This window comes from Nycticebus coucang, chromosome 23, assembly GCF_027406575.1.
Source record: "Nycticebus coucang isolate mNycCou1 chromosome 23, mNycCou1.pri, whole genome shotgun sequence".
Classification (NCBI taxonomy): Eukaryota; Metazoa; Chordata; class Mammalia; order Primates; family Lorisidae; genus Nycticebus; species Nycticebus coucang.
Genome location: NC_069802.1, coordinates 29,484,994 through 29,504,438, shown reverse-complemented (window position 1 = coordinate 29,504,438; position 19,445 = coordinate 29,484,994). Strand labels below are relative to the sequence as shown.

Genomic DNA, 19,445 nt, shown 5'->3' with positions numbered 1-19,445 from the left:
ACACAACTCCTCTTTATGCAAGAATGTATGAAAGGCTATCTAGTTCCTCTATCTATGCCAACATAAAATTACACAAATTAATTTATCTATCAAAATTCATGTAGTGCTTCATGCTAATAATCACAGTGCTTATTTGTTGTTTATCTGGTATTATTTATGCTCAAACATATTTGTAAGCATTTAACAGATTTTTAATATATTCAACCTTACAGTAACCAAATAAAGTCTTTGAGAGTCACCATTTTGAATATCTGTTATTACATTATCTATTCAGTGAGTCCTTTCTATCTATTTCCCCACTTCTTGACTCACAGGCGAAGGATTCCATGATTAACAAGCATTAAAGAGGGAAGTATTATTCCTGAATAATAGATAGTATGGCAGGAATAGCTGAAAAGGCAAAGTGTGATCTGATTTATATTTACAACCCTAACATAGGACCTAGCAATACCACTTGCTAAAATGCAAAAATATGTTGGCTGAATCATTTATAGATTCCGTGCCCATCTATGGGTTGCCTTTACTGACTTTATGTAAAAGAAGACCTTTCAGGCTTACATTCTAAAATTCCGAGAAGAACCTAGTGAAAGCTCATCACTTTCTAAACATCTTAGCCATGTTTATGTACAGCACCATCTGGTATCTGTCATTTACTGCTTCACAAAATTGGTTGTCTGTGTGTGTGTATGAGCCGTCTGTCTTAACTATATTATAGCCCCTTTATGGCACAAATTGTGTGTTATAGTTTATCTCCCACTGTGCCTATACTTATGCCTCTTATTTAATGAATTTTAAGCTATTTGGATAATTAAAAATAAAGGAATACCTTTCAAAGAATTGAGAGAAGCTTACTACGTTGTGGGTACAGCAATGCTTTCTGAGTCCTGTCATTTCATGGAGTTATTTCATAGCTGCAGGATTTTTCAAAATGCATGAACAGTTAAAAAATGAGCCCATGCAACAAAATCACTAGACTCTGTTTTTAAACCCATGTAAGGATTCATGCTTATTTCCAACAATGCTACATACAAGTGATATCTTCCATCATGCTAGCACCTTTAAAAGGATTATTCATCAACAAAGAATTATAGTAGAAACTAGCCTCTAATTTAGACTTCAGCAAATGTGTGTGTTTTAAGAAATGTATAATTTTTCAAATTGTATGTATAAAATCAGTACTGAGGAGAAAATATTTGCAAATCACACATCTAATAAAGGACATATATCCAGAATATATAAAGAAATCTTATAATTCATAGACAAAAAGGTTGTAGTACCCTATGAAAACATGAACAAATTATGGACATCTTCTTCTCCAAAGAAGGTAGATGTATGAATGGCCAATAAAAACATGAAAAAATGCTCAGTATCTTTAGTTATGGGGTAAACATAAACTCAAACCACAATGAGATACTAATTCACATCCACTGGGATGGCTATTAAAAAAGGACTAGTGAATGACACCCCATGATTATATCAATGTACACAGCTATGATTTAATAAAAAAATAAATAAATAAAGCTTATTCTGAAAAAAATAAATAAATAATAGAGTCTATTCAAAAAAAAAAAAAAAGAAGAATTCCACTCAGCTTGGGCTATGGGAATGGGGATCAATTTTCTTGCATCTAATATACATTACCCCTCGATGAAAATGACAGGTAATGTGTGATCTTCAAGATTTATTGGCTTGATGTAATCAGAAAAGAAAAAAACATATCTTAGCTAACACATACTCCATAATGCAATGATTTCCAACTCTTAATTTTGAGCCTCTAGCTGGTGATATGATGTAAAATCAGTCTGAAGCTACATCTAAATTGTCTGTAGATTTATTTAGTGTTATTCAACTTGGATATACTTTTTTAAAAAAAGTTACTACTTCTTACAAAAAAAAAAAAATGGACTGTGATATGTACAAGAAATTTGAGCCTTCGTATACCGGAATGTAAAATGGTACCTTTTTAGAAAATAGGTTAGCTATTCCTCAAAGAGTTAAATATAGATTTACCATGCAATCCAGTGGTTCTACTTCTAAACTTATATACAAAAAATTGAAATGAATATTCACAGAAAATCTTATACCTTGATGTTCATAACAGCATTATTTATAGCTATGCAAATGTCCACTCCCTGGTGAATGGATGGATGAGCAAAATGTGGTATGCCCATACAGTGGAATACTATTCGGCAATTAAAAAGAATGGAGCACTGATCATGTACTGAGACAAATAGATGCTTGAAGAAAACATGATATCAAGCAAAATAAGCCAGACAGAAAAGACCACATTTTATGTGATTCCATTTATTTTAAATTTACAAAGTAGGAAAATCAGGAATGACAGGCAGTAAATGAGTAGAGGGAAGGAGCACTTGGGAGTGACTGATAATGAGGATGGGTATTGGGGGAGATGGTGAGAATATTCTGAAATTAGATAGCAGAGCATGTGGATTGCATCCTTATGGTCTGTGAAGTAGATATTAATAAAACTGCGAATTTGAAAAAAATATGGAGCAAATAATTAGGAAAAAATGTCTAAAAATGCTTCTAGGTGTGAGGTGATAATGCAAAAAACTTGAGAAATTTTGTTGTAGAGATGACTGAATGAGAGCTCGTTTCCATTTTTGGTTTTCCTTACTGTGTCTTTCTTTTTCTTTTTCTTCCTTTCTTTCTTTCTTTTTTTTTTTTTTTTTGCAGTTTTTGGCCAGGGCTGGGTTTGAACCCACCACCTGCGGTATATGGAGCCGGCGCTCTACTCCTTTGAGCTACAGGCACTGCCCCTACTGTGTCTTTCTTAATAGACTTTATTTGGATAAAACAGAAATATATCAGTATATTATATAAATATTTTGTGATATATGCACTATATTTTAGGGTTACCATTAAATAATGTTGTAATTCTGTTTGAGAAATAAAACTTAATCCCTTCTTAACTGTTGGTAATAAGACTTTTTTTGTTCTTTCTTTTTTTTTCCCCCAGACGTCTCAATAATAATGAATTTACAGTGTTAGAAGCCACAGGAATCTTTAAGAAACTTCCTCAGTTGCGGAAAATGTAAGTTATTTGTTAACTATCTTTTTTAATTTCAGTAGTGTTTTACTGTGTGTTTCTGAGTCCTTTAGAGTTTTAAGTTTCTTTGCAAATTGAAAAAAAAAATCCAGGGAAATTTCCATCCAGCAACTACCTGTGACATGAATTTAGTGTAATCTCTGAGAATTTTTCTGTTTGTTCAAGTAACGTCAACCCTGTGTTCTAGAGTAGAGCCATAGCATCTTGCTTTAACTAAGACAGCTGGTCTGTCATGTAGCCATAGCAGGAACCCAGCAATCCAAGCACATTCAAATGGGTTCGGTCACTTTTCACACCTTCCTTTACTATTCCCCAGACCACTACGTTATTTCTGTTTCAGCACATTCATGTCAACTATTTGACTTTTTACTTCATTAGAATTTCATTAGAAGATAGTCAAAATGAACCATTGGTAAACTGGCTGGATAACTTATCTGTGTTAACTGCATGTCCACAACTCATATTTTAAAACAAGTTCATAAGTTCAGCAGTTTCAGCCGCACTCAGTGGGTTCTCACACCCTTGGGGAGGCCTGACAGAGGGACAGGAACGAGCTAAGAGCATAAGGCCAGTGGAAAACCCTGCACCCACGAGGAAAGAAGCACGGTTCCAGCTACATGTGTGTCCATAATACGAAACTGACCCTCGGGCACAGAGATGGTACACAGTGCAGCAGCCTGAGCTCAGTGCCTGTGCACTTGACCTGTGCCTGATGCTGCCTCCCAAAGGGTGCCTGATTTCTTAATTGACCTTCTTCTTTACTAGTACAAAATGCACCTTTTTAGCTATAAAAAGATCACCTATGCAATACATATTTGTCGAACAGCTACAATGCTCTGAGAGAAATAAAAAGATAAATAACAACAATACTTGTTTGGGGTAACTCCTGGTCTTGGAGAGAGCAGTGAAAAAGGAAAGAAAGTTTATATAGTAAAGTGTAACTTCAAGTGGACATCCTTGCCCTCTGGGCAAGTGTTGTAGTAGTTGGTATCGTACACAATACTGATGGGTAAGTTGGTGGTTTTAACACATTATTGCATGAGAAGTTCAACTGGAGATAAGCTCACATTGAAATGCATTTCTGATGCTATCCAAACACTAATAATTTTAGCCCATCTTTCTTTTCCACACAATTGCCTTCTTTTAGTCATTAATTCATTGAGTAGCTTTTTTATCATAACTGTGTACAATTACGGGGTACAATGGGCTGATTTGATATATAGTGTAGAATGCTTACATTTGACTGATTAGCATGACCATCATTTCACTTACTTATTTGTTGTGGTAAGACATTTATACTCTACACTTAGTAGTTTTGAAATGTACCATTGCATTATGCACAATAGGTGAGGTCCCACCAAATCCCCTCCCTCCTCCCACGCTTCCCCCTCCCTTCCCTCTCCCACTTCTCCCCCTCATCTTTCTGTACTATAGTTATGTTTTGTCATTCATATGGATATGTAAATAATGATATATTGGTTTCATAATAGTATTGAGCACATTGGAAACTTTTTTTTTCCATCCTGGAGATACTTTAATGAAAAGAATGTGTTTCAGTTCCACCCAGGGAACAGTTTTAATTCATCAAGGACATTTCTTTGGAAAGTTCCTTATTAGGTTCTGTGGAGGGCATCAAGGTTTATGTAACCCAATACCTGACCTTGGGAATTTTACATGTTTGACACAGACCTTTGCATATTTGACATAAATCAGGCTGTTGTTTTTTTTTTTTTAATCACAGACATTCCTTCTGAGTATTTTGTCCCTTTGTCTTGAGGGGGTAGAGACAGTGCCCTGGTGGGCTGAGCAGTGAAAAGCTGGAGACTCTGTTCAGTGGAAGGAAAGGATCAGATGTGTTGTGTTAGCACCCTCGCTGTAAAAGAGGAATTATTTAAAATCTTTGTTCCAACCATTGTTTCCTTAGAAACTTTAGTAACAATAAGATCGCAGATATTGAGGAGGGAGCATTTGAAGGAGCATCTGGTGTCAATGAAATACTTCTTACGAGCAACCGTTTGGAGAGTGTTCGGCATAAGATGTTCAAGGGATTGGAAAGCCTCAAAACTTTGTAAGTATTTTCATTTGCACTGTAGTTCTTCCACCAAAGCAGTGGAGTTCATTATTCATTGTGATCCTGGGAGGGGACCCCCCTGATTTTCCCTACCCTTCTCTCTCTCTGTCTCTCTCTCTCACACACACATACAGACCCTGTTTTATGAATGCAAATAGCCCCTTACTTCAATACCCCTGCTTCAGTGTGCTGATAACAAATGGTTAGTAGCGCCCCTTGTGGCTGCTGCCTCTTCAGCAACATGGATCATCCTTACTCTAATGCTTGTATAGTTCTGGCTCCACTGTCCTGTCTCAAAATGACATTCTCCTTCCTTTCCCTCAAACACCTCTGTCTTATACTCCCTCTTTTTCCAAGGTCTCTAAGCTCTAGAATCCACCCTCTCCCCCCGCAGTAGCACAACTCTCTCTCTGGACACTACCTTTTTCAATGTCCCTGGAAGGTCGTAGTCCTGGACTATCTCTCACCCTCTCTTTTAAAGCAAACACGCTAAGCATTATGTCTACTTGCCCAGGGATAGGGAAGTTAGGGGAAAAATTCTGTGTTTCCAGAAGGTTTCTGGACAAGGAGAATGGGGATTCGGTTGAATAGTATATATGACATTTTTGTATTACATGAGTTTTCTACACTGCATATAATACATATACACATATATATTTGTAAATATGCATACATATATACATGCATTTTTATTTTTATATAATTATGTTTGAAAAAAGTGGTGCCCTCAAAGCTGGAAGAGAGACAAACCAAATTCTGAGGCCTCTGGAAGACATGAAGGAAAATATTTGTCCCCGAGAAGCAGCTGTCAGTGATTGAAGTGGAGGGAGGCCTGAGCTGCAGGGTCTCCTCTGAGTCCTCAACCCTGCCCCAGTCAGCTCCTGAGAGGCACCTGTGACAGGGGACGCTGTGAGCTGAGGGAGTCCACCACCTGCTCTTTATCAGATGCAGAGGGAGAAGGGCCTTTCCACTGCCAGTGGGATGTGCTGACAGCATCCCCAGTTCAAATTCCCCCCAAACCCCTGCACATTGGAGCAGGAGGGTGCTTCACGGACTTAGCGGGAATAGCTTGGAAGTTAATCATACAGCAGGATTGGTCTGGGACCAGCTGAGCCCTCCTGAGAGCTAACTTGGAGCCATTTCCAAACCCCATGTGCACATTGTCTCAGCCTTTGTATGAAAGAGACACTTGGGGTGTGTAACAGGAGCAGAGGGGAGCTGTGCCCGGTGGCTGCATCTCACCGCGCCCCCCCCAAGCTGTTGCAGGTCACTCAGCAAAATACAAATCTAGTGATACATGGAACCCTCCCTTCTTACAAAGTGCCTCAGGGACCATTTCTTGCTACTGGAATGTCCTTCATGGTGGAACAGCACCTGGAGTGGGAGGAAGGGAGTAGGTTATAATTTCACTTTTTTTTTTTTTTGTAGAGACAGAGTCTCACTGTACCGCCCTCGGGTAGAGTGCCGCGGCGTCACACGGCTCACAGCAACCTCTAACTCTCGGGCTTACGCGATTCTCTTGCCTCAGCCTCCCGAGCAGCTGGGACTACAGGCGCCCGCCACAACGCCCGGCTATTTTTTTGTTGCAGTTTGGCCGGGGCTGGGTTTGAACCCGCCACCCTCGGCATATGGGGCCGGCGCCCTACTCACTGAGCCACAGGCGCCGCCCACTCACTGAGCCACAGGCGCCGCCCAATATAATTTCACTTTTATTAGTCTGTTCTGGCTGCTGTAACAAGAGACCACAGTCTGCGCGGTTTAAACAACAGAAAGTTACTTTCTCATCAGAATGGAGAGGAGTTCAAGATCAAGGTGCTCATAGTGGGGTGTCTAGTGAGGCCTCTCTTCTTGGTTTGTGGATGGCCACCTTCTTGCCATGTCCTTGCCTGGCCTTTCCTTCGTGTGTCCATGCAGAGTGAGAGGGAGCTCTCTGCCGCCTCCTTCGTCTCGTGTAAGGACGACAGTCCTATCAGAATGGGGCCCTCCCCTTACACATCCTCACTCAACCTTAATTATCTCTCTAATCCCTCTATCTAAATGTAGTCAAGCATTGATTACCCACCGGATACATTCTGAGGACTGTGTCATTATGCAACTTTGACATTGGCAAACATCACAAAGCGGCCAAGGGCAAACCTAGACGGTAGGACCCATTGCTCCTTCACCTCAGACCCACACTGCATGGGACTGGATTGTGACATGTGGCAAGTACTTGTGTACGAAACATAGCAAAAGTCCGGAATAAAAGACAAAAAATGGTGCACCTGTACAAGGCTCTTGTCATGAACAGGGTCTCTAGGACTAGTAGTTGATCTGGGTGAGTGAGTGAGTGATGGGCACATGGAGAAGCCTGGACAGGACACTACTATACGCTTCTGTTGCCCTATAAACATGGGACACTTAGGCTACACTGAATTTATGAAAGAAACATTTTCTTCAATAATCTGTGACATTTCACTTTATTATAAACATTTTCATTTCTTAAAACTTTTGACTCCTGGGCGGCGCCTGTGGCTCAGTCGGTAAGGAGCTGGCCCCATATATGGAGGGTGGCGGGTTCAAACCCGGCCCTGGCCAAACTGCAACAAAAAAATAGTTGGGTGTTGTGGTGGGCGCCTGTAGTCCCAGCTACTCGGGAGGCTGAGGCAAGAGAATCGCTTAAGCCCAGGAGTTGGAGGTTGCTGTGAGCTGTGTGATGCCACGGCACTCTACCCAGGGCCATAAAGTGAGACTCTGTCTCTACAAAAAAAAAAACAAATAAAAAAAAAACTTTTGACTCCTTTGTCATAACACTTAGCTTAAAACCCACTGTACAGCTGTATAAAAATATTTTCTTTCGTTTATCTATACTCTGCAAGATTCTATTTTTAACTTTTTTTTAAAACTTATTTGTTGAGAAACAAGACACACACACCTTAGCCTAGGCCTACACAAGGTCAGGCTCTTTGATACCACTGTCTTACTCTTTACATCTTGTTCTACGGGGAGGTCTTCAGGGGCAGTCACACACATGGAGCCAGATGTCATCTCCTACGATGACAGTGCCCTCCGGAAGGACCTGCCTCAGCACCTAAGCACACTCAACAGTTAGCATTCTATCTCTCTCTCTCTCAATATATATACATTTAAATATGTATTTAAATATATCTATTAGAATAAATATATTCTAAAATGTGTATACATACACTACAAAATAACTATGAAAAGCTATGGTATACAGTGAAAACAAAGCCCAGTATCACAGTCATTTATTGTCATTGTGAATATGATGCATGGTACATGTTGTACGTACTAGAACTTTCTGTGACTAACTGGGAAATAGCGTTGTCGACACCAGCATCTCCACAAACACAGGAGCGATGAGTCGTCCTCAGACATCACGATGGCTGTGATATCATTAAAGCAACAGGCAATTTCCAGCTCCATTGCAGTCTTCTTGGACCCTCTTTGTGTGTCCATTCTTGACCAAAATGTTAGGTGGCTCATGACTGTGCAGCCACATTGGGGGTTAGGGTTCAGCGTATGCATCGGGGGATACAACTCAGTCCATAACACCACCCCAAGAAGCTTATCAAACTATCTCTCTGACTAATGACATTTACAGGATTCTCCCTGAGAGGTTTCCATATTCAACGTTCCCCCCTTATTGGATTACTGAGGATATTTTTGTGCTCTTATGTTTCAGCACCTGAGACAGGTGCCCAATAGCTCTCTCCTTAAGCCATCTGTGCTACAGCAAGTGTGCCAGCGGGAGCTACAGCCAGACTCTGGGAATTCAAAGTCCTGAAGTAGTTTATCTGGATACACACATTCTCCCCAACATTGGTGTTTTTTGCTTAGAGCTATAAGGATTTTTTTTCTTTTTTCTTGAGACAAGAGTCTCACTCTGCGGCCTAGGTAGAGTGATGTCACAGCAACCTCAAACTCTTGGGCTCATGCAATCCCCTTGCCTGAGCCTCCTACATAGCTGGGACACTGGGAGCTGGCACAATGCCCAGCTAGTTGAGCTATGAGAATTTTGATAGCACATCCCCATTTCCCCCTACAATTCTTAACTCTTTCTACTTCATGTACATATTTCAGTGAGTCAATTTCATGACATTGCAGATGAAATTTTGTACATTTGTGTTCTTGCAGATTTTCTCAGCAACAAAGAACCAAATTTTCTTTCGGTTCTCTATGGGGTCTATGACTCTGGCTAGATTAAGACCCAGTGCTCTTTATTATCTATGACAGAGGGAAGTGCCGAGAGGGAAACTTCTCTGTTCTGAATTTGTTTCCTAACATACGATGATGCCTTGATAAGAAGGGCGTCATCTTTTCTACTTATCCTTAACTTAGCAGACAGCAAAACTTTCTATTTCTTATTTATTACAGGGCAATCTAGTATTTTAAAATGACATTGGTGGTTTATTTTTGCCTCCCCTTTACATCGTGCAATCTTTTAGTAGTCAACTTGTGTTTAGAAAAATTAAGGAGTAAATTAACTTCAGGAATTCTGAATAAGAATTATGGCAACTATTTATATCTATTTTCACATGGGATTTTTTTTTTTTTTTTTTTTTTTTTTGGCCGGGGCTGGGTTTGAACCCGCCACCTCCGGCATATGGGACCGGCGCCCTACCCTCTGAGCCACAGGCGCCGCCTCACATGGGATTTTTAAAAGCTTTTTTTTTTATCCTCTAAACCCTACAAATAAAGAGTTAGTAGAATGTAAATGTTTTGGCACAGTAACTGAGATAACGCTGGAAAGGCTATGTTAACCACTGTGATAAAAATGTGTCAAATGGTTTATGAAGTGAGTGTATGATGCCCCATAATCATATCATTGTATACAGTTATGATTTAATAAAAAAATTAAAAAAAAAAAAAAGATGAGAACCAACCCAATACTATAGCCCTGATAAGGGTAACTACATTAGTAATCCTATTAGGCTATGATTAAGAAATGGTTGGAATTTTTTCAAGGTATACCCATTTAAATTTTCTTTTTATTTATTTTTATTTTTATTTGTTGAGGCCAAGTCTACTATGTCACTCTCAGTATAGTGCCCTGGCGTCACAGCTCACAGCAACCTCAAACTCTTGGGCTTACGCGATTCTCTTGCCTCAGTCCCCCAAATAGCTGGGACTACAGGTGCCTGCCACAATGCCCGGCTATTTTTCCCGGCTGTTGTTTAGCAGGCCCAAGCCGATTCAAACCCACCAGCACTGGTGCATGTGCTCAGTGCCCATAGTTCAGTGGTTACGGTGCCAGCCATTTAAATTTTATTGTGGGGAAAAAAATAAATAAATACATTTTACTGTGGGCCAGATACTGCTGTGGCTCATGCCTGTGATCCCAGCACTTTGGCAGGCCAAGGTGGGAGAATTGCTTGAGCTCAGGAGTTCAATACCAGCTGGGGCAATATAGTAAAACTCCATCTCTCCAAAAAAAAATAAAATAAAAAATAAGTAGCTGGTCATGGGTGGCACACACCTGTAGCCCCAGCTGTGCAGGAGGCTTATGTGGGAAGATCACTTGAGGACAGGTGATCACACCACTGCACTTCAGCCTGAGCCACAGAGCAAGAGGAAACCGGGATCCGTTTACTCTTGTCATTTTCTAAGTTTTACACTAAAACAATGAACTAGGTAACTAATTATTAGGAATAAAATAGTAGCAGTTTGTATGTGCTTTATGGATACTTATTCAACTTTCACTTTCCCTGCCCATTTGATATTGACTCCATCCCTGAAATGCCCTCAGCGCTTCCTCTGCTGGGTCTATTGATTCCTTTCTGCCTCCTTTTTGTTCAGCCTTAAATGTAAAATGTGTTCTACACTGAATGCACAAATCACAGGGCTCCAAGGACCCAGAGAGCTGTAGGTGAAGTAGGACATTATGTAATCATGCAAACATAATTATAGCATCAAAGGAAAACGTTCTACCCTCATCACGGAATTGTAAATCCACGGAGAGACTCGCTGAGCCTTTGTAACTGAGTTTAATCAGTGACGACTCCAAGCATTTTCTTCTTGCAGGAGGTTCTCAGTACGTATCCATGGTGGTTCCTAATGATATACAAACATTCAGAAAATAGTAATGAATGCCACACATTGCAAAGAAGGAGTATTTTGATCCTCAGACAGGCAAAATTGATGGCTTGGTGCTTCATCTCCGTAACAACGTCCCCTCTTTTTCCTTTAGGATGCTGAGGAGCAATCAAATAAGCTGTGTGGGGAATGACAGTTTCATAGGACTAGGTTCTGTACGTTTGCTCTCTCTCTATGATAATCAGATTACCACAGTTGCACCAGGGGCATTTGATACTCTCCATTCATTGTCGACTCTGTAAGTATGAAAAATCGCCTTCATTTATTACTTGAGCCAGAGTATTATACTTGTTACTTTTATTAATAGTATTTTAATGCGTTATTAGGCATTTTGTAAAAAATATATAATCAAGTGATATTTTTCAAAAGGAAAAATTCGTTCATGTTAATTTACTTTCATTTTTCTAAAACTATTACCTACTCTCTTGTATTCAATTTTAACAAAAAATTATAGTATAGTTTATTCAATTCTTTATAATAATGTGCTCAATCATGTGACTTATTTCTCAATTTTAAAATCATTTTAACTTGAGAGTACTGGATATAAAAGAAATGTTATAGATTTCCCACATTGGTATATTTTCAAAATAAGGATTATAAAAACAGAATTGATAGTGTTAGTGCCAACAAATTATGCTCTAAAGGATCATTTGAAATGATAGGAGGCACATTAGGATGACCAGAACAACAATAAAAGCTACTTACTAGAGGGCATTTACTGTGATTTTGGAGAATATATTGAAGAAATAGCTTGAGCCTGTCTACAAAGACATTTTATGTAGACAGTTCAAAAATAAAAAATATTTGTAGGCCTGTAGGTAGAAGTCAGGAAGTGTGTCCAAAATAAATTCCTCCAAACAATATATTTCAGGTCTACTGTGTCAGTATCTAAAAACTACTGTTTGAAATTATTAATAATTAATATTAAACATATAACTGGTAAGATTTCTTTGTAATGGTGGCAGGCAGATACGCTATCTAACTCAATAGGAGGAGAATATGGTTATAGTTAGAAATAAGGACACGTGAGCAGCGCCTGTGGCTCAAAGGAGTAGGGCACCAGCCCCATATGCCAGAAGTGGCGGGTTCAAACCCAGCCCTGACCAAAAACTGCAAAAAAAAAAAAAGAAAGAAAGAAAAAAGAAATAAGGACACGTGTAACGTAGCTCAGGTAACTGAAGAAATAATTACAGAGCAGCATCCATCCATCATTAAAGTACTTAATCCTCCTTCCACATAAAATGTGACATTTCACATTGAGTGACTAACTTGTGCTTATTAAAGATGGCATGTTTATAAATAATGGGATTGTCAATAGGTTTGTGCTGAAGTGGTGAGATGCCAAAAGTATTGAGATTTGTAGAAGTAAATTCATTTTTATAACTAGCATTTAATCAACTCAGCTGTCAGTTTAGATGGGAAACCTATTCTCTGGAGCAAATAAGAGATGAAAATCTTGAGATGACAAATTAATGAAATAGCTGTTGTCAGGTTAAACTCAGTAATATAAGATAATCAGCCTTCATCTTTATATTAAATTACTGCACTATCAGTGCAGAGAAGTTTGACAGCAAGTCAGATTTCTGACAAGTTTAAATTATTTCTAAATGAGGTATCTATCTGGATCTACTGCCTAAACCCTAAAGTACTACCTTTACCTTATTTTTTTGCATAAAATTACGTGAAACATTTCTTACATGTATGTAAAGGTGTTGTTACAGTTTAAGTTCCAGGCATAAATATTTTAGCAGATAAATGCATCTCGTATGTGGCATGCGATTGAATATGAATGGGGGAGGGGGCTGGGAAGATAAAGAAGGAGGAATTATTCCAGTAGAAATAGTGTGGGGAATAGCAGCATGGGCCTTTGATTATAGAAGGTGAAACCCCAGACTAAACCATGCGTTGTTTCCACGTGGCACTTAGAAACCTCTTGGCCAATCCTTTTAACTGTAACTGCTACCTGGCATGGTTGGGAGAGTGGCTCAGGAAGAAAAGAATCGTCACGGGAAATCCTCGATGTCAGAAACCGTACTTCCTGAAAGAAATTCCCATCCAGGATGTGGCCATCCAGGACTTCACTTGTGATGATGGTGAGACCCCTTGCCCGATGTCCCACGGTGCTGTCGGGATGCGGTGGTGCACACACGTGGAGTGCCTCTGAGCTCGGTTCAGCAGATCAGGATGTGTATCTTTCTCTGCTGTGTTGCTTGGTTTTGTTTTAGCCACAGGGCACCTTCTCAGGCGACCCTTTCACATTCAGGTGTGTTCTGAATGTTTTAAAAGATTTCTAGTTTCTTCTGTGGTGGATACTATTTAAGTAGTTTCGTTTGAACGTTTAAAAATTATCCAAGGCATCTTTTTAGGGAACCACACTTTTCAAATTAGAAAGGCAATTCACTTAGAACATAAAATTTTTAGTAACTCTGACAAAAACAGTATGTTTTCACTTTTAGTACTCTCTTTGTCATCATATTTGGTTCTCCTAATAGCCTATACGGTAATAGAGCAGGTTTTATTAGTATTTCAGGCAACAGGGAGCTAATTGGAGCTCTATATTTTAAAATTAGGAACCCATGCAATTCTTGCTAAACATTTTGAACTAATCTGTCCCTTTCATGTCTATCTCCTCACAATTCAGTTTACATTTACATATTCTAATTAAAAGTATAATTTGTGTAAATAACTAAACAAATAACTAGCTGTTATAATTGCACTGGTAATTGTAATTACAATTTACAAGTTGTAAACTATTTTCTGGAATGCTGCCCTAGGCGGTCTGAAAACAGTGATGTAAAGAACTTATGGTGTCAATTTGTAAATACTTAACACCCTACTAATACGCACTCAAGACGCTTATACTTGTTAATTTAAAGACATAAAATCCTTTTCACGCCCCTTTAAACCCACAAATAACTTTTTAATTTAGGAAATGATGACAATAGTTGCTCCCCACTCTCTCGCTGTCCAACGGAATGTACTTGCTTAGATACAGTCGTCCGATGTAGCAACAAGGGTTTGAAGGTCTTGCCCAAAGGAATTCCAAGAGATGTCACAGAGTTGTAAGTAAAGCTTGTCTTTCCTTTTTCTTGGCAATGAATGTTTTACACACCCAGCAGAATGGAGACCGAACAAAAAAATCTTTAGAATTCTGTTTGCAGATGGCGTTCTATGAGCAATTAATTATTATCATGTAAAACTGTTAACAAATAAAACCGAAGCTAGTCCAGGACCCCTTGGGAATGACTAGTTGTATATTTATCCTTTTTTCACATAGGATTTCTCAGGGCCTTTATTATACTAAGGTGTGCTATGATACTCCAAGGGAGAATGGTAAAATATAAGCTAGCCCTCACACTTATCTTTTCCTATATTCCTTTTCTCATGGAGAGTCTTTCAAGACTAGCACTTCAGGAAATCCTGTATATTTGCTTTATTTACAATGCCCAGAATATTCCCTATGATAAATTCTTCTTTATCCTATGACCTCTGGGACAGTAGCTCCCCACATAAGATAATTATCTTGGATGTGGAAAAACTGGCATAATCTTTACCCTTAAGAAAAGAAAATGCTTTTTTGAACTGCAATCAGAGTCTTTTAGATCCAAAAGGGTATGGGACCAATTAGCCCTGACATTTTCATAACTGATATTTAACCACAAATTACATGGCCAATATACACATATCTGACCTTCAAGGCTGCCACAGTCCCCTGCCTGCTCCGACCACATACACAGAATGTAATAATCATAGAAGAAGCTGCAGCAGTAACAATACACGCACACCCCATTCATGTCGTTTATTCTTTAACAAATGCCATATTCTTGGCATGAATATAACTGAGTCATTTTTGCCTCTATGTATTTTTTTCTCTGTGTGAAACCGTGGATCAATAATGATTTAAACTCAAATGCACGTGTGTTTCTGTAGCTTGCGCAGACCCATGCAAGTGTTCTGACCGAGCAGGTTTGATAAACTTTCAGCAGTGCACGGCAAAGGCGATGAGGTTCCAGAAGATGCCACTTTAATTTTTAAGCATCTTATTTTCAAATCCGATGTCATTCTGTGGATCACACTTTGGTTCTGAATGGAACAGTGAGAGACAGAAGGCATAATCTTATGCACATGGAACGTTCCTCTTGGATTTGAACTGCGGTGAAGTGTTTCTCTCTCATCGCCAGTCACATTTTCAAATTAACTTTAAGCACTATTTAACGTGTATGTATTAATTAAATACTTAATTTTTGTTTTATAATGTTTTTATTTCGGAAGTTCACAGAGGCCCCTTAGCCCTCCCCTTGGAGAGGCTAGATGCCTGTAGAATATTCCGTATGCAAAGCATTGATTTTAGGAATCCCCCCAAGATGAGCATGCACTCAGACCATCTTTAATTTAAGTATCTTTTTCTACTATTTTTCAATGGCCTATGCTTTGGTCCTTTAACCTGATTCTCAATAAATACTTTAAATATTCTTTATTTTTCTTCCTAAGCTCCATTGAACAGCCCAAATAACCTAATTGATTCATATCCTATTTATTCAATATTTCAAAAAATAGAATTTTCAATCTATTTCACTACAAAATATTTAGCCCTTTTTCCTAAATAAAGCATATTCTAGTGATGAGGAAGATATTAACTCATCTGTTGTGAATATACATTTTACCTGGGAATTTACATTTCCCAGAGAACTTATTCTCATAACCTTACCAAGTTAGCAGGAGCCTTCTCACCAGTAAACATATACACGTGTGTGAGCAACATTTTTAATGTGTATTACATAAATCATCAAAGATTTTGGCAAACATTAGTGTTATTGGTAGACAAGTTTGAGAAAATGGTCTCCATTGTTTTAAAACCATTGCACATCACTTCGGCTTAGATTTTTTAGATATAAACACTCATAACAGACATTCTGAATCTTTTTGACCTCTGCTGTTTTTGGAATAAAGGGACAGTGCTGAGCTACATGGAATGATGCTTCCCTCTAGTGGTATCAGGAAAAACTTGGAAGAAAGAAAAGGGGGGGGGGGCAAAGAAAAATATGAAGTCAAAAAATTGAAGAAAGTATAAGGTTGACACAGGTTAACATATCCCTGCTCTTGCTCTTAATCAGATGGAGTTTTTTTTTTTTTTTACATATTTTTGACAGCTTGTGCCTTTTACATGATTGTTTTTGTTTTGAAATTTTAGAAATAGGCTGTTATCTTAGGCAGCTTCTCGGCTACTTCTTTATCTTGAGAGAATACACGACTTCAACCTGGAATCTTGAGATTGGCCACACAGGGAGATAGCAGGGGCCACAAGGCCAGGGTGCCACCATTGTTTGTGGGCACATCCAGAGTGAGATGGCCCCGGTTTCTGAGAGACATCTGGACCCTCCACTATCTATATTCTAGGAAAAAAATAGCCTTGGAAGGAGATGAAATTTATTTTTCTCTTTGTGACATCATTGCTCTAACTTCAAGCATCCAGTTTATGGACACTGTATATGTATACACACATACTGATTAGTACTTTGCTAAATTTGGGATATTTCATGAAATCCTTTAAAATGTTCATCACATGTACACATTTCTAAATTTCTCTTTAAAACCATCTATTGTTATTTACTAAGTATAGTGCACATATGAAGGCAGTGAGAATTTGGTTTGGTTAGTACTTAATGGATTTTATGGTATTGTCTCCCCATAAAGACAGACGGGAGGCTTACGGAAATTATGGTTAACTGAGTGAACCCCCTTGCTGACACACAGCTAGCTAAAAGCTTGCCTTGCCTTGTTAGATGAACCACAGAGACCGTGGCTTTATAATTTAGCTTAAATGATCCACAAAGAATTCTGCTGGATTTGACAACTGTTTTTTTTTTTTTTTTCTTTTTTTACTTCTCTTAAATAATGATGATCCCAGCTAGGAGGATGACATCATAAAGCAAAAATTGTCAAGTTGTTTCTTTGCCTTACTTAAGAGCAAAATATTGTTAACTTATTTTATAGGTGGCCACTGTTACTTGTAAGAAGATAATACTGTTTCTTTGTTTTTAGGTATCTTGATGGAAACCAATTTACACTGGTTCCAAAGGAACTCTCTAACTACAAACATTTAACACTTATGTGAGTAACATATTGTATTTTTTTTTTCATTTTTGCCTTATTCTACTTCATGAAAATGGGGGCAGCAAGGGGCAGAAGATTTAGTGAACCTTTCAGATAAAATAAATCATTTACAGTTAGATGCTTCCCTCCTCGCTCACTGTAGTTCTGGGTCACAGGCTACATCTTCATTGAATATCAGTCAGGCAATGGAATGTCTTAGAAAAAGGTCCTCCTCTGTTCAAAGGTGCACGAATACAAGAAAGTTTAAGTAGGCAGAGAATTATAGAAACATGGTAAAACTGCTTACTTTTATTGATGGATGTAGGCTATTTTATGACAAGCTAAGAAAAGAAAGATAAGCCATGTCTTTAGTCTTGACTTGAAATGAAATACGATGAATGATAACAACTTTACTGAAAATATATTAAAAATTTAGTTTACGAGGTTTCTGTTTCTTGTATAAAATATTATTAAGTTATGGGTCTCAGGTATTAAAATTGATTTTATAGCATCAATATAAATGTATATAGTATGTAAGTAAAATTGACAAAGTACTGACTTCCTAAGTATAAAATTCAAATTATTGATTTTTTTTCAGGATGGTTTGGTGCCCTATGTTACATTTTTTATGAATGGAAACAGTTTTAACCATCTCTCAGTTTTTAAACACAAGAAGTTAATTAAATATAGAAGCATTTTGATTTAGTTATGTATTCAATGTTTAAAAACAAACGTAATGTTGTTGCATCAAACTTTAAGACAGTGGTTCTCAACCTTCCAAATGCCGCGACCCTTTAGTATAGTTCCTGTGGGTGACCCACTATACTAAAGGGTCGCAGCATTAGGAACCGCTGCTTTAAGAGTAGCCTTGTTGGTGATTGATAAACTAGAACATACCAAAAGAAAATTAGCCAGAAGATGATACATGAATTAATGGAAAATCCCTTATTATTAGTTTAAGCCTCTCTAATTTTAGAGTAAATATGAATAGCTTTGGGGGCAGATTGCTAATGTTGCTAGAATAAGAAAGTTTATTCTTAAGAGAATTCTAGAACCCTAAGTAGCAGAGAGTGTTACATACCCCAAGTAAACCTTATTTATTGAGGGTAGTTAAAATACTTCTGATCATTTTTAATTTTCCTTAAAAGTATGGGAAAATCAAAACTTTATCAAAAGCATATTGGACAATTTAAATGACAAATGATTAAATTACAGAAAAAGAATACCCTCCAAGGTTCCTTATTCTTCCTCAAGTTATTGATATGGTAGCCATAAGAACCGGTTACCTACATTTTATTCTGCTAAATAAACCATTAAATTACTGCAATTCCCAAGGGATCACTTTAGCAGAATTGGGTCATTTGTGGGACAGTGTGTAATTACTTAAAATCAGTTGGAAATGAAAAATGAGAATTGTGAATACAAAAATGGTTTTAACCATGACTCATTACCCTACTCGAGGCAACTAATCCTTTCTAATGTAGACACGTTTATTTTTTAAATTTAGGTATAGTAATCCAGCAGCTTAAAATATGGATTGTAGGCTCAGCTCCCATAGCAAAGTGGTTAGGGTGCCTGCCTCATATACCAAGGGTGGCTGGTTTGAACCCAGCCTGGGCCAGCTAAAAATAAAAAATAAATAAAAAAGTAAACTTATAAAAAAAATATGGATTGTAAAGCTCTTAAAAGATTCCTAGCATTTTTCCAATTTTATGGGTCCATTTTTCTGCTGTTTGGATAATAAAGGAACTTATAATCCTCAGGTTTTCTGAATCTTCTATTTATTCAAGTATTTTGCATTTTGCTTCAGAAAAATAGTGAATGTATATAGTGAATATATATATTACATAGACATTAGCAAATATATTTATATTTTTGATATGTATATGCTGTATATATAATAGGAATAAAATTAAGTTTACAGAATATAAATTACAACCCATAGTACACATTCCACTTATAAAAGCCGTTTAGTGTAGGTAAAAATTCACCATCTTTCTCATTTACCATATATTCATCACACAGATTTTTGTTGAGGACCCACTGTGTGACAGTGACTTGGTCAGGGTCAGGAACACAGGCATCTGTATTAAATGTTACTGCTCAGGGCTTCTT

At 37.9% G+C, this 19,445-nt stretch overlaps 1 protein-coding gene across 4 annotated transcripts in view; it reads left to right on the top strand.

Annotated features, from left to right (window-relative positions):
- SLIT2 (slit guidance ligand 2) overlaps positions 1 to 19,445 on the top strand; it is a 363,506-nt gene that overhangs the window by 271,854 nt on the left and 72,207 nt on the right. For all 4 annotated transcript variants that reach the window (XM_053577755.1, XM_053577753.1, XM_053577756.1 and 1 more), the window contains 6 exons: positions 2,981 to 3,055; positions 4,995 to 5,138; positions 11,332 to 11,475; positions 13,164 to 13,330; positions 14,167 to 14,299; positions 17,280 to 17,348. In XM_053577755.1, the coding sequence (XP_053433730.1) occupies positions 2,981 to 3,055; positions 4,995 to 5,138; positions 11,332 to 11,475; positions 13,164 to 13,330; positions 14,167 to 14,299; positions 17,280 to 17,348 (732 nt within the window). The remainder of the gene's footprint in view (positions 1 to 2,980; positions 3,056 to 4,994; positions 5,139 to 11,331; positions 11,476 to 13,163; positions 13,331 to 14,166; positions 14,300 to 17,279; positions 17,349 to 19,445) is intronic.